This window comes from Siphateles boraxobius, unplaced genomic scaffold (assembly GCF_051911475.1).
Source record: "Siphateles boraxobius isolate OS27281-9 unplaced genomic scaffold, OSU_SipBor_1 67, whole genome shotgun sequence".
Taxonomy (NCBI): Eukaryota; Metazoa; Chordata; class Actinopteri; order Cypriniformes; family Leuciscidae; genus Siphateles; species Siphateles boraxobius.
The window spans coordinates 427,794-445,000 of record NW_027509194.1 but is presented as its reverse complement, the minus strand read 5'-3'; the positions used below and the strand labels follow the sequence as shown (position 1 = coordinate 445,000).

Genomic DNA, 17,207 nt, shown 5'->3' with positions numbered 1-17,207 from the left:
ACTCAGAACACACTGAGAGTAAAACACTACACAACCCTCACTGAGATAACACACACTGTCACTCAGAACACACTGAGAGGAAACACACTACACAACACTCACTGAGATAACACACACTGTCACTCAGAACACACTGAGAGTAAAACACTACACAACCCTCACTGAGATAACACACACTGTCACTCATGACACACTGAGAGTAAACACACTACACAACCCTCACTGAGACACACTACACAACCCTCACTGAGATAACACACACTGTCACTCATGACACACTGAGAGTAAACACACTACACAACCCTCACTGAGACACACTACACAACCCTCACTGAGATAACACACACTGTTACTCAGAATACACTGAGAGTAAAGACACTACACAACCCTCACTGAGACACACTACACAACCCTCACTGAGATAACACACACTGTCACTCAGAACACACTGAGAGGAAACACACTACACAACTCTCACTGATATAACACACACTGTCACTCAGAACACACTGAGAGTAAAACACTACACAACCCTCACTGAGATAACACACACTGTCACTCAGAACACACTGAGAGGAAACACACTACACAACACTCACTGAGATAACACACACTGTCACTCAGAACACACTGAGAGTAAAACACTACACAACCCTCACTGAGATAACACACACTGTTACTCAGAACACACTGAGAGTAACAACACTACACAACCCTCACTGAGATAACACACACTGTCACTCAGAACACACTGAGAGTAACAACACTACACAACCCTCACTGATATAACACACACTGTCACTCAGAACACACTGAGAGTAACAACACTACACAACCCTCACTGAGATAACACACACTGTCACTCAGAACACACTGAGAGTAAAAACACTACACAACCCTCACTGAGATAACACACACTGTTACTCAGAACACACTGAGAGTAAACACACTACACAACCCTCACTGATATAACACACACTGTCACTCAGAACACACTGAGAGTAACAACACTACACAACCCTCACTGAGATAACACACACTGTCACTCAGAACACACTGAGAGTAAACACACTACACAACCCTCACTGATATAACACACACTGTCACTCAGAACACACTGAGAGTAACAACACTACACAACCCTCACTGAGATAACACACACTGTCACTCAGAACACACTGAGAGTAAAAACACTACACAACCCTCACTGAGATAACACACACTGTTACTCAGAACACACTGAGAGTAAACACACTACACAACCCTCACTGAGATAACGCACACTGTCACTCAGAACACACTGAGAGTAAAAACACTACACAACCCTCACTGAGATAACACACACTGTTACTCAGAACACACTGAGAGTAAACACACTACACAACCCTCACTGAGATAACACACACTGTTACTCAGAACACACTGAGAGTAAACACACTACACAACCCTCACTGAGATAACGCACACTGTCACTCAGAACACACTGAGAGTAACAACACTACACAACCCTCACTGAGATAACACACACTGTCACTCAGAACACACTGAGAGGAAACACACTACACAACCCTCACTGAGATAACAAACACTGTCACTCAGAACACACTGAGAGTAACAACACTACACAACCCTCACTGAGATAACACACACTGTCACTCAGAACACACTGAGAGGAAACACACTACACAACCCTCACTGAGATAACAAACACTGTCACTCAGAACACACTGAGAGTAAAAACACTACACAACCCTTACTGATATAACACACACTGTCACTCAGAACACACTGAGAGTAACAACACTACACAACCCTCACTGAGATAACACACACTGTCACTCAGAACACACTGAGAGTAAAAACACTACACAACCCTCACTGAGATAACACACACTGTTACTCAGAACACACTGAGAGTAAACACACTACACAACCCTCACTGAGATAACGCACACTGTCACTCAGAACACACTGAGAGTAAAAACACTACACAACCCTCACTGAGATAACACACACTGTTACTCAGAACACACTGAGAGTAAACACACTACACAACCCTCACTGAGATAACGCACACTGTCACTCAGAACACACTGAGAGTAACAACACTACACAACCCTCACTGAGATAACACACACTGTCACTCAGAACACACTGAGAGTAAAAACACTACACAACCCTCACTGAGATAACACACACTGTTACTCAGAACACACTGAGAGTAAACACACTACACAACCCTCACTGAGATAACGCACACTGTCACTCAGAACACACTGAGAGTAACAACACTACACAACCCTCACTGAGATAACACACACTGTCACTCAGAACACACTGAGAGGAAACACACTACACAACCCTCAGTGAGATAACAAACACTGTCACTCAGAACACACTGAGAGTAACAACACTACACAACCCTCACTGAGATAACACACACTGTCACTCAGAACACACTGAGAGGAAACACACTACACAACCCTCACTGAGATAACAAACACTGTCACTCAGAACACACTGAGAGTAAAAACACTACACAACCCTTACTGATATAACACACACTGTCACTCAGAACACACTGAGAGTAACAACACTACACAACCCTCACTGAGATAACACACACTGTCACTCAGAACACACTGAGAGTAAAAACACTACACAACCCTCACTGAGATAACACACACTGTTACTCAGAACACACTGAGAGTAAACACACTACACAACCCTCACTGAGATAACGCACACTGTCACTCAGAACACACTGAGAGTAAAAACACTACACAACCCTCACTGAGATAACACACACTGTTACTCAGAACACACTGAGAGTAAACACACTACACAACCCTCACTGAGATAACGCACACTGTCACTCAGAACACACTGAGAGTAACAACACTACACAACCCTCACTGAGATAACACACACTGTCACTCAGAACACACTGAGAGGAAACACACTACACAACCCTCACTGAGATAACACACACTGTCACTCAGAACACACTGAGAGTAACAACACTACACAACCCTCACTGAGATAACACACACTGTCACTCAGAACACACTGAGAGGAAACACACTACACAACCCTCACTGAGATAACAAACACTGTCACTCAGAACACACTGAGAGTAACAACACTACACAACCCTCACTGAGATAACACACACTGTTACTCAGAACACACTGAGAGTAAACACACTACACAACCCTCGCTGAGATAACACACACTGTTACTCAGAACACACTGAGAGTAACAACACTACACAACCCTCACTGAGATAACACACACTGTCACTCAGAACACACTGAGAGTAACAACACTACACAACCCTCACTGAGATAACACACACTGTCACTCAGAACACACTGAGAGTAACAACACTACACAACCCTCACTGAGATAACACACACTGTCACTCAGAACACACTGAGAGTAAAACACTACACAACCCTCACTGAGATAACACACACTGTCACTCAGAACACACTGAGATTAAAACACTACACAACCCTCACTGAGATAACACACACTGTCACTCAGAACACACTGAGAGTAACAACACTACACAACCCCCGCTGAGATAACACACACTGTCACTCAGAACACACTGAGAGTAAAACACTACACAACCCTCACTGAGATAACACACACTGTCACTCAGAACACACTGAGAGTAACAACACTACACAAGCCTCGCTGAGATAACACACACTGTCACTCAGAACACACTGAGAGTAAAACACTACACAACCCTCACTGAGATAACACACACTGTCACTCAGAACACACTGAGAGTAAAACACTACACAACCCTCACTGAGATAACACACACTGTCACTCAGAACACACTGAGAGTAAAACACTACACAACCCTCACTGAGATAACACACACTGTCACTCAGAACACACTGAGAGTAAAACACTACACAACCCTCACTGAGATAACACACACTGTCACTCAGAACACACTGAGAGTAAAACACTACACAACCCTCACTGAGATAACACACACTGTCACTCAGAACACACTGAGAGTAAAACACTACACAACCCTCACTGAGATAACACACACTGTCACTCAGAACACACTGAGAGTAAAACACTACACAACCCTCACTGAGACACACTACACAACCCTCACTGAGATAACACACACTGTCACTCAGAACACACTGAGAGTAAAACACTACACAACCCTCACTGAGATAACACACACTGTCACTCAGAACACACTGAGAGTAAAAACACTACACAACACTCACTGAGATAACACACACTGTCACTCAGAACACACTGAGAGTAAAACACTACACAAACCTCACTGAGATAACACACACTGTCACTCAGAACACACTGAGAGTAACAACACTACACAACCCTCACTGAGATAACACACACTGTCACTCAGAACACACTGAGAGTAACAACACTACACAACCCTCACTGAGATAACACACACTGTCACTCAGAACACACTGAGAGTAACAACACTACACAACCCTCACTGAGATAACACACACTGTCACTCAGAACACACTGAGAGTAACAACACTACACAACCCTCACTGAGATAACACACACTGTCACTCAGAACACACTGAGAGTAACAACACTACACAACCCTCACTGAGATAACACACACTGTCACTCAGAACACACTGAGAGTAACAACACTACACAACCCTCACTGAGATAACACACACTGTCACTCAGAACACACTGAGAGTAACAACACTACACAACCCTCACTGAGATAACACACACTGTCACTCAGAACACACTGAGAGTAACAACACTACACAACCCTCACTGAGATAACACACACTGTCACTCAGAACACACAGAGTAAACACACTACACAACCCTCACTGAGATAACACACACTGTCACTCAGAACACACTGAGAGTAAAAACACTACACAACACTCACTGAGATAACACACACTGTCACTCAGAACACACTGAGAGTAAAACACTACACAACCCTCACTGAGATAACACACACTGTCACTCTGAACACACTGAGAGTAAAAACACTACACAACACTCACTGAGATAACACACACTGTCACTCAGAACACACTGAGAGTAAAACACTACACAACCCTCACTGAGATAACACACACTGTCACTCAGAACACACTGACAGTAGAAACACTACACAACCCTCACTGAGATAACACACACTGTCACTCAGAACACACTGAGAGTAAAACACTACACAACCCTCACTCAGATAACACACACTGTCACTCAGAACACACTGAGAGTAACAACACTACACAAACCTCACTGAGATAACACACACTGTCACTCAGAACACACTGAGAGTAACAACACTACACAACCCTCACTGAGATAACACACACTGTCACTCAGAACACACTGAGAGTAACAACACTACACAACCCTCACTGAGATAACACACACTGTCACTCAGAACACACTGAGAGTAAAACACTACACAACCCTCACTGAGATAACACATACTGTCACTCAGAACACACTGAGAGTAAACACACTACACAACCCTCACTGAGATAACACACACTGTCACTCAGAACACACTGAGAGTAAAAACACTACACAACCCTCACTGAGATAACACACACTGTCACTCAGAACACACTGAGAGTAAAAACACTACACAACCCTCACTGAGATAACACACACTGTCACTCAGAACACACTGAGAGTAACAAAACTACACAACCCTCACTGAGATAACACATACTGTCACTCAGAACACACTGAGAGTAAAACACTACACAACCCTCACTGAGATAACACACACTGTCACTCAGAACACACTGAGAGTAAAACACTACACAACCCTCACTGAGATAACACACACTGTCACTCAGAACACACTGAGAGTAACAACACTACACAACCCTCACTGATATAACACACACTGTCACTCAGAACACACTGAGAGTAACAACACTACACAACCCTCACTGATATAACACACACTGTCACTCAGAACACACTGAGAGTAACAACACTACACAACCCTCACTGATATAACACACACTGTCACTCAGAACACACTGAGAGTAAACACACTACACAACCCTCACTGATATAACACACACTGTCACTCAGAACACACTGAGAGTAACAACACTACACAACCCTCACTGAGATAACACACACTGTCACTCAGAACACACTGAGAGTAACAACACTACACAACCCTCACTGAGATAACACACACTGTCACTCAGAACACACTGAGAGTAAAACACTACACAACCCTCACTGAGATAACACACACTGTCACTCAGAACACACTGAGAGTAAACACACTACACAACCCTCACTGAGATAACACACACTGTCACTCAGAACACACTGAGAGTAACAACACTACACAACCCTCACTGAGATAACACACACTGTCACTCAGAACACACTGAGAGTAACAACACTACACAACCCTCACTGAGATAACACACACTGTCACTCAGAACACACTGAGAGTAACAACACTACACAACCCTCACTGAGATAACACACACTGTCACTCAGAACACACTGAGAGTAACAACACTACACAAACCTCACTGAGATAACACACACTGTCACTCAGAACACACTGAGAGTAACAACACTACACAACCCTCACTGAGATAACACACACTGTCACTCAGAACACACTGAGAGTAACAACACTACACAACCCTCACTGAGATAACACACACTGTCACTCAGAACACACTGAGAGTAAAACACTACACAACCCTCACTGAGATAACAGATACTGTCACTCAGAACACACTGAGAGTAAACACACTACACAACCCTCACTGAGATAACACACACTGTCACTCAGAACACACTGAGAGTAACAACACTACACAACCCTCACTGATATAACACACACTGTCACTCAGAACACACTGAGAGTAAACACACTACACAACCCTCACTGATATAACACACACATTCACTCAGAACACACTGAGAGTAACAACACTACACAACCCTCACTGAGATAACACACACTGTCACTCAGAACACACTGAGAGTAACAACACTACACAACCCTCACTGAGATAACACACACTGTCACTCAGAACACACTGGGAGTAAAACACTACACAACCCTCACTGAGATAACACACACTGTCACTCAGAACACACTGAGAGTAACAACACTACACAACCCTCACTGAGATAACACACACTGTCACTCAGAACACACTGAGAGTAACAACACTACACAACCCTCACTGAGATAACACACACTGTCACTCAGAACACACTGAGAGTAAAACACTACACAACCCTCACTGAGATAACACACACTGTCACTCAGAACACACTGAGAGTAAAACACTACACAACCCTCACTGAGATAACACATACTGTCACTCAGAACACACTGAGAGTAAACACACTACACAACCCTCACTGAGATAACACACACTGTCACTCAGAACACACTGAGAGTAAACACACTACACAACCCTCACTGAGATAACACACACTGTCACTCAGAACACACTGAGAGTAACAAAACTACACAACCCTCACTGAGATAACACACAATGTCACTCAGAACACACTGAGAGTAAAACACTACACAACCCTCACTGAGATAACACACACTGTCACTCAGAACACACTGAGAGTAAAAACACTACACAACCCTCACTGAGATAACACACACTGTCACTCAGAACACACTGAGAGTAACAAAACTACACAACCCTCACTGAGATAACACACACTGTCACTCAGAACACACTGAGAGTAAAACACTACACAACCCTCACTGAGATAACACACACTGTCACTCAGAACACACTGAGAGTAACAACACTACACAACCCTCACTGAGATAACACACACTGTCACTCAGAACACACTGAGAGTAACAACACTACACAACCCTCACTGAGATAACACACACTGTCACTCAGAACACACTGAGAGTAACAACACTACACAACCCTCACTGAGATAACACACACTGTCACTCAGAACACACTGAGAGTAACAACACTACACAACCCTCACTGATATAACACACACTGTCACTCAGAACACACTGAGAGTAACAACACTACACAACCCTCACTGATATAACACACACTGTCACTCAGAACACACTGAGAGTAACAACACTACACAACCCTCACTGAGATAACACACACTGTCACTCAGAACACACTGAGAGTAACAACACTACACAACCCTCACTGATATAACACACACTGTCACTCAGAACACACTGAGAGTAACAACACTACACAACCCTCACTGATATAACACACACTGTCACTCAGAACACACTGAGAGTAACAACACTACACAACCCTCACTGATATAACACACACTGTCACTCAGAACACACTGAGAGTAACAACACTACACAACCCTCACTGAGATAACACACACTGTCACTCAGAACACACTGAGAGTAACAACACTACACAACCCTCACTGATATAACACACACTGTCACTCAGAACACACTGAGAGTAACAACACTACACAACCCTCACTGAGATAACACACACTGTCACTCAGAACACACTGAGAGTAAAACACTACACAACCCTCACTGAGATAACACATACTGTCACTCAGAACACACTGAGAGTAAACACACTACACAACCCTCACTGAGATAACACACACTGTCACTCAGAACACACTGAGAGTAACAAAACTACACAACCCTCACTGAGATAACACACACTGTCACTCAGAACACACTGAGAGTAAAACACTACACAACCCTCACTGAGATAACACACACTGTCACTCAGAACACACTGAGAGTAAAAACACTACACAACCCTCACTGAGATAACACACACTGTCACTCAGAACACACTGAGAGTAACAAAACTACACAACCCTCACTGAGATAACACACACTGTCACTCAGAACACACTGAGAGTAACAACACTACACAACCCTCACTGAGATAACACACACTGTCACTCAGAACACACTGAGAGTAACAACACTACACAACCCTCACTGATATAACACACACTGTCACTCAGAACACACTGAGAGTAACAACACTACACAACCCTCACTGATATAACACACACTGTCACTCAGAACACACTGAGAGTAACAACACTACACAACCCTCACTGAGATAACACACACTGTCACTCAGAACACACTGAGAGTAACAACACTACACAACCCTCACTGATATAACACACACTGTCACTCAGAACACACTGAGAGTAACAACACTACACAACCCTCACTGATATAACACACACTGTCACTCAGAACACACTGAGAGTAACAACACTACACAACCCTCACTGAGATAACACACACTGTCACTCAGAACACACTGAGAGTAACAACACTACACAACCCTCACTGATATAACACACACTGTCACTCAGAACACACTGAGAGTAACAACACTACACAACCCTCACTGATATAACACACACTGTCACTCAGAACACACTGAGAGTAACAACACTACACAACCCTCACTGATATAACACACACTGTCACTCAGAACACACTGAGAGTAACAACACTACACAACCCTCACTGAGATAACACACACTGTCACTCAGAACACACTGAGAGTAACAACACTACACAACCCTCACTGATATAACACACACTGTCACTCAGAACACACTGAGAGTAAAACACTACACAACCCTCACTGAGATAACACACACTGTCACTCAGAACACACTGAGAGTAAAAACACTACACAACCCTCACTGAGATAACACACACTGTCACTCAGAACACACTGAGAGTAACAAAACTACACAACCCTCACTGAGATAACACACACTGTCACTCAGAACACACTGAGAGTAAAACACTACACAACCCTCACTGAGATAACACACACTGTCACTCAGAACACACTGAGAGTAACAACACTACACAACCCTCACTGAGATAACACACACTGTCACTCAGAACACACTGAGAGTAACAACACTACACAACCCTCACTGATATAACACACACTGTCACTCAGAACACACTGAGAGTAACAACACTACACAACCCTCACTGATATAACACACACTGTCACTCAGAACACACTGAGAGTAACAACACTACACAACCCTCACTGAGATAACACACACTGTCACTCAGAACACACTGAGAGTAACAACACTACACAACCCTCACTGATATAACACACACTGTCACTCAGAACACACTGAGAGTAACAAAACTACACAACCCTCACTGAGATAACACACACTGTCACTCAGAACACACTGAGAGTAAAACACTACACAACCCTCACTGAGATAACACACACTGTCACTCAGAACACACTGAGAGTAACAACACTACACAACCCTCACTGATATAACACACACTGTCACTCAGAACACACTGAGAGTAACAACACTACACAACCCTCACTGAGATAACACACACTGTCACTCAGAACACACTGAGAGTAACAACACTACACAACCCTCACTGATATAACACACACTGTCACTCAGAACACACTGAGAGTAACAACACTACACAACCCTCACTGAGATAACACACACTGTCACTCAGAACACACTGAGAGTAACAACACTACACAACCCTCACTGAGATAACACACACTGTCACTCAGAACACACTGAGAGTAACAACACTAGCATCAAACACCAATACAGAAAATACAAACTTTTCATCTTTACAGTTTGAACACTTTCAGTGATTTCATACAAAGTAATATTTTCTCCAAAGAAAAGAGTGACATTCTTTCACATGATTAATGTAAATTTTTAGAACATAACAAGGTCTTTAAGGTAAATGAAAATTAGCAGTTTGCTTCAACAGTCTGTAGTAATTTACGGAATTACAGTAATGAGAAAAAAAGGTAGAAACTAAAAGTACACACTGTAATTCGCACAAATAACAAACAAGACCAGCTCATCCTCTCAGCTGAAACTGCAGTCAGTGTGTGTGTGTGTGTGTGTGTGTGTGTGTGTGTGTGTGTGTGTGTGTGTGTGTGTGTGTGAGACACAAGCTGAACTCTATTGTGTTTTGAATGTGTGGTTCACAGTTTTGACAGCAGTGTGTTAGCATTTGAACAAAGTGCGGTAAATCCACGGTGTTGTGCAGGTTGTGTTAAAGTCATGGGATAAGTGTGTAGAGTTTTGAAAACTGTGTTCAAGCAATGAAAAACTAACTAGAGTTAAAGATTATTATTAAAGACCAACTTTGAACGAACGTTCTTTAATCAAATCTAGTGTATTCTACAATACACATCGTTTTAAAGGAGCTTGACATATCAAATTACTATATTGTGATCTATATCAAGAGTTTGAGCTAAACCAATGTATGATATTTATTCCAAAGGACTTCAGACTCAAAAGAAGTAACTACCGCTAATTTAAACAGCTTGAACGGATTTCGATGATTATGTCGTACATCTATAAAAAAGAAGAAAATATTTCTGAGATCATAAAGACGAGCCTGCGCCTTTAAACTGTATGGCTGTTGTCACGGTAACCAGCGGGCCTGTGTGTTTTGCGACAGACCGTGTTCCGCGACGCAGCACATCATTCTTATCACAGCAGATGAATGCAACAAAAACGCATGTGAGTTTAATTCCCTTATACCATATATATAATCACATATAATGTATATATAATATGTCATATATAAAGTGTGTGACAAGAGGTGAGTGATGACGTGTTTTCTGAGTGATGAACAGCATTAAATGTGGCCTTGCGTTTATAGACTTACCTTTATGAAGGTGTTTGTCTGATTTTTTATTCTGTATTACTCTGGATTTTAGACGTTCCGTTGTATTCCGTGTAAACGCAATGCAATCAATGCATGAGACGATGATCATAATGTTATTGTACCACTGTAATACAGTTGTGTTCTTGGAAGTAACTTATAATTCTATGTAGGCTAAATACCATTGTGTATGAATGAGGCAATCGTTCAATACCATGTTATTAACTTCTGGTACCATGGTAATACCATAGTACTATTATGCAAGGAAATGCATACTGTCAAAATCCAAGCTAACAAAATATGCGTTAAGAACGTTTTTACTTGGTTATATGAACTTTAAGGGAACTTTGTTACTTTTGAATCTTTTGAATTGTGTTTATAAGTTATTATTGAGTTGACCAATATGAGTTTTTTTATAGGCCAATGTTAATAGAAATTAGAGCAACAGCTGGTATAATACTTCAGTTTAATGGCAGAAGTGAGAATGTGGAACTGACATGAGGAAGACTAAACAAAAAATCTAATAATTTATCATAGCTAAACAGACATGGTCACCGGGTGATGCTGAACAGGGTGAGAAATTAACCAGGGCTCCAGATATTTAAAATACAGGGGCAAATGTAAAATATCATCAACATTAAACAGCCTTAAATAGTGTAATAATATGATCAGACTATTCAGATTCAATAAGAACTCAATGTGGTGATTAAAGCAGTAAGAAACATGGAACTCCTATAAAACGGACCTTGTTGACAAATTAACTGCACTTGTATTTTCAATCCAGATAGTACAAGAACTAATTGTGAAAATGTAAGTAAACATAGTGATATTCTTGTAAAATCACAGAACATCAGTGTTTCCAGTGAAGGGTCTTAGAATCATATATCTTAGTAATAATTTTAAAATAATTATGTAACTCTGTATGTAATGTAACTCTTGTATGTAACAGTAATGTAACTTTGTATGTAACTGTAATTCAATTAATGTAACTCTTGTATGTAACTTTAATGTATACAGTATATGTATAATGTAAATTACAAGTTACATTAAAGTTACATGCAATAGTTACATTACGGTTACATACCAGAGTTACATTACCGTTACATACAATAGTTACATTACAGTTACTAGGGGTGTAACAATATATCGTGTCACAATATATCGCAATACAAAAAATGCAACAATATGTATCATGGATAGTGACAATATTTATTGTGCATAGTTCACCCAAAATCAAAATTACTGTGTGAAGAAATTCAAGTTTTCAGAGTTTTAGTTTCAGTACTACATTAAACTACTATAATGTTGAATATAATGTATAATAATGCATTGGGGGAATATTTGTGGGTCCTGATAATGCCAAATATCTGATGTTACTAGTAAAAAGTGGCCTAAATTATTTTAAATAAATCTAGTCATTGACAGCGTGCAAGCATATTCATCTAAAATAATTTCTATATTTTCAGCTCCAGAATCATGAACATTTTTATTCTGGTGTCTCTATTGTCCTGTGCTTTGGGTTACCAGAACCAAGTCCAAGTGTATTCATTTACACCCACAATGTAATACCAAATTTAGCATTTTAATCAACAGTACATTTTTGTTGTTAACTTTTTATCATACGTATTGGAAAATCGCAATAATATCGTATCGTGTGTTCAGTATCATAATATGTATCGGATCGTGAAATGAGGCTATCGTTACACCCCTGACAGTTACATTACAGTTACATACAGAGTAGTGTTGTCAAAAGTACCGACTTCGGTACCAAGTCTCTACTGAAATTCAAACAATGTGACGCTTTGAGCGCTGTTGAGCTGAATCGTAAACGCTCTGGAATGGCCATGTACTCAAACGCTCATCAAATATGTCTGCGATTGGCTACAATGATCAGCGCTTCAAAAACATGGTGTAAATATACATCAATGACGCTCTTCAGCGAGCGCTTACACAGATACACGCGAGCGTTTGAAAGCAGGCGTCTATCAGCGGATCGGTCTGCTGGCGCTGATAGATGCCTGCTTGTGCTTCCAAACACTTCCATACACTCCCGCATGCTCTCAAACGCTCCCATGCGTTGATCATTGTAGCCAGTCACAGACATATCCGATGAGCTTGTGAACAGCTTGTGTTTATTATTCTGCTCAACAGCGCTCAAAGCGTCACATTTTTAAAATTTCAGTACCAACTTGGTACCGAAGTCGGTACTTTTGACAACCCTAATACAGAGTTACATACAGAGTTACATACAGAGTTACATACAGAGTTACATACAGAGTTACATACAGAACAGTTACAGAACAGTTACATAACAGTTACAGAACAGTTACATACAGAGTAACATACAGAGTTGCATAACAGTTACATACAGAGGTCCATAACAGTTACATACAGTTACATAACAGTTACATACAGAGGTACATAACAGTTACATATAGAGTAACATTACAGTTACATAGTTACAATACAGTTACATATAGTTACATTACAGTTACATACAAGTTACATAACTCTCTTATGTAACAGAGTTACATAAGTTACATACAGAGTTACATACAGAGTTACATAACAGTTACATAACAGTTACATAAGTTACATAACAGTAACATACAGTTACATAACAGTTACATAACAGTTACATTACAGTTACATACAGACTTACATTACAGTTACATACAGGTACATAAGTTACATACAGTTACATTACAGTGTTACATAACAGTTACATACAGAGTTACATGCAGAGTTACATGCAGAGTTACATAACAGTTACATACAGTTACATGCAGTTACATACAGAGTTACATACAGTTACATAACAGTTACATAACAATTACATAAGTTACATACAGAGTTACATAGTTACATACAGTTACATAACAGTTACATAACAGTTACATACAGAGTTACATTACAGTTACATAACAGTTACATAACAGTTACATAACAGTTACATACAGTTACATAACAGTTACATAACAGTTACATTACAGTTACATATAGAGTTACATAACAGTTAGATACAGAGTTACATTACAGTTACATACAGAGTTGCATAACAATTACATAAGTTACATACAGAGTTACATACAGTTACATACAGTTACATACAGTTACATAACAGTTACATAACAGTTACATAACAGTTACATACAGTTACATATAGTTACATAACATTTACATAACAGTTACATAAGTTACATTACAGTTACATATAGAGTTACATAACAGTTAGATACAGAGTTACATTACAGTTACATTACAGTTACATACAGAGTTGCATAACAGTTACATTACAGTTACATACAGAGTTACATAACAGTTACATAACAGTTACATACAGAGTTGCATAACAGTTACATTACAGTTACATATAGAGTTACATAACAGTTACATACAGAGTTACATTACAGTTACATTACAGTTACATACAGAGTTGCATAACAGTTACATTACAGTTACATACAGAGTTGCATAACAGTTACATAACAGTTACATAACAGTTACATACAGAGTTGCATAACAGTTATATTACAGTTACATAACAGTTACATATAGAGTTACATAACAGTTACATACAGAGTTACATTACAGTTACATACAGTTACATTACAGTTACATACAGAGTTACATAACAATTACATCCGAAAGTTACATTACAGTTACATACAATGTAATTCTGTATGTAACTGTAATGTAACTATTTTGGCTTTGTTCAAAATGTCTTGAGATCAGTTTTGTGTCTCGAACCGAGTCGTGACATGGATGTATTGTTACGCTCCTAAGCACTAATCATTATTTCTTTGCTTTTGTTGGTTTGTTCCCCTAGAGTTTCAGTGCTATGGAGATTCCCACCGGATGAGAGCGGCGATGCGCTCGGTCACAGTAACATCACATTCACAACCGTCTGCCTTTTAGCTGTTACCTGTGATCCTGCAACATGCAGAGTCCCTGGAAGAGTCCTGTCCGTGGGCCTTCCTGAATCACCCATGCCTGTCATTCCCATCCCACGGAGGGTTCGCTCCTTCCACGGCCCTCACACCACCTGCATGCACTCCGCCTGTGGCCCGGCGCGCACCGCCCAGCTCGTACGCACCAAATACAACAACTTTGACCTGTACCTGAAGTCTCGATGGATGTATAGTTTCATCCGGTTCCTTTTGTATTTCGGCTGCAGCCTCTTTACCTCCCTCCTCTGGGTGGCGCTGTCTGCGCTCTTCTGTCTTCAGTACGTCAGCGTGCGGATTTTCCTTCGCCTTCAGTACAAGCTGTCCGTCATTCTCCTTCTGCTGGGTCACCGTCGCCTGGACTTCGGCATCCTCAATGATCTGTTCATATACAGCATGCATGTGACCATGTTTCTGATCGGAGGCCTGGGATGGTGTTTCATGGTCTTTGTTGATATGTGAAGTTCTGATTGGGTGAATAAAAATAATAAAAGACATGCTTAATCAAACCCACTTTGATTTGTTTTTTGAGCATGCGACATGACGAAACATTTGAGCGACGTCTTTAAAAGAGAGCTGAAAGGCAGCGTGCATTTCATTGTGAGTAACATGTTGTGAGTGTGCATGTTGTAAATGAATTAAATGTGTTGTGTGTTGTATTTAACACTGTGCATATGGAAATCTGATGTTATATAAACCCAATGTTTCATACATTTTTAGATCTGCATGTGCCTCGATTTAATGCTTACGTTTTCTTTTGAAAAGACAGTCTTTTATGACGGTTTCTCTTCCTCATGCAGAAAAATCCTTCACTAATGGACTTACTTGTGGCGTTCAGACTATATTATTTGTCTGTTGCCAATCAGAGCATGAGTCTGATGCCCCGTGTTGCATTAGTGTGGCGTTATTGGCGCCAGCCTGGCATGAAAGGAAAGTGAGTGAGTACAATCTCCTATTGTTTGAGGATCAAACATCATATGCCTCATACTTGGCCAAGCATGCTCTTTTGTTCTGAAACCGGTCAGACACCGGTGACGCTTCAGACGAGCCATTGGAGAGCTCAGGCCAGAACTGATACACACATGTATGATGTACATCTGTCGAATGACTGGAATATGACCCGTGTCAAATGGCCGAAGTCTCTCGGAAGGACACGTATCTACTACTGCAGACGCGCTCAGATGCTGCTTGTGGTGTAGCACAGTTCAATAACATCTCAGGAACAGCATTGAAACACTATGAATAAAATGGTGTTAATCTCGCTGGTGTGTGACGTTATGATTTCTGTGTATAATAAATGTGAGCCAGATAATTGTGTCCTAATTTGTTTTAAAGAGATGCACAGGATACTACATGTTTACACAAAAAATGTGCTTAAAATCCACTAAAAAAGTTACATTGGTAGGGCGGTGAAACGATTAATCACATCCAAAATAAAAGTTTGTGTTTACATAAGATGTGTGTGTACTGTGTATAATTAATTTGTATATATATACAGACACATGCATGTATATCTAAGAAAA

General features: G+C 40.6%; 2 protein-coding genes across 2 annotated transcripts in view; one reads left to right on the top strand and one right to left on the bottom strand.

The window, feature by feature from the left end:
* The window catches only part of ak1 (adenylate kinase 1), a 227,115-nt gene that overhangs the window by 184,535 nt on the left and 25,373 nt on the right, over positions 1–17,207 (bottom strand). The gene's annotated exons all lie outside the window — the stretch shown is intronic.
* On the top strand, positions 11,498–16,996 carry tmem250 (transmembrane protein 250). Its single transcript, XM_077213899.1, has 2 exons — positions 11,498–11,592; positions 15,567–16,996. The coding sequence occupies exons 1-2, from the start codon at positions 11,576–11,578 to the stop codon at positions 16,144–16,146; spliced, it is 597 nt and encodes a 198-aa protein (XP_077070014.1). The 5' UTR covers positions 11,498–11,575; the 3' UTR covers positions 16,147–16,996.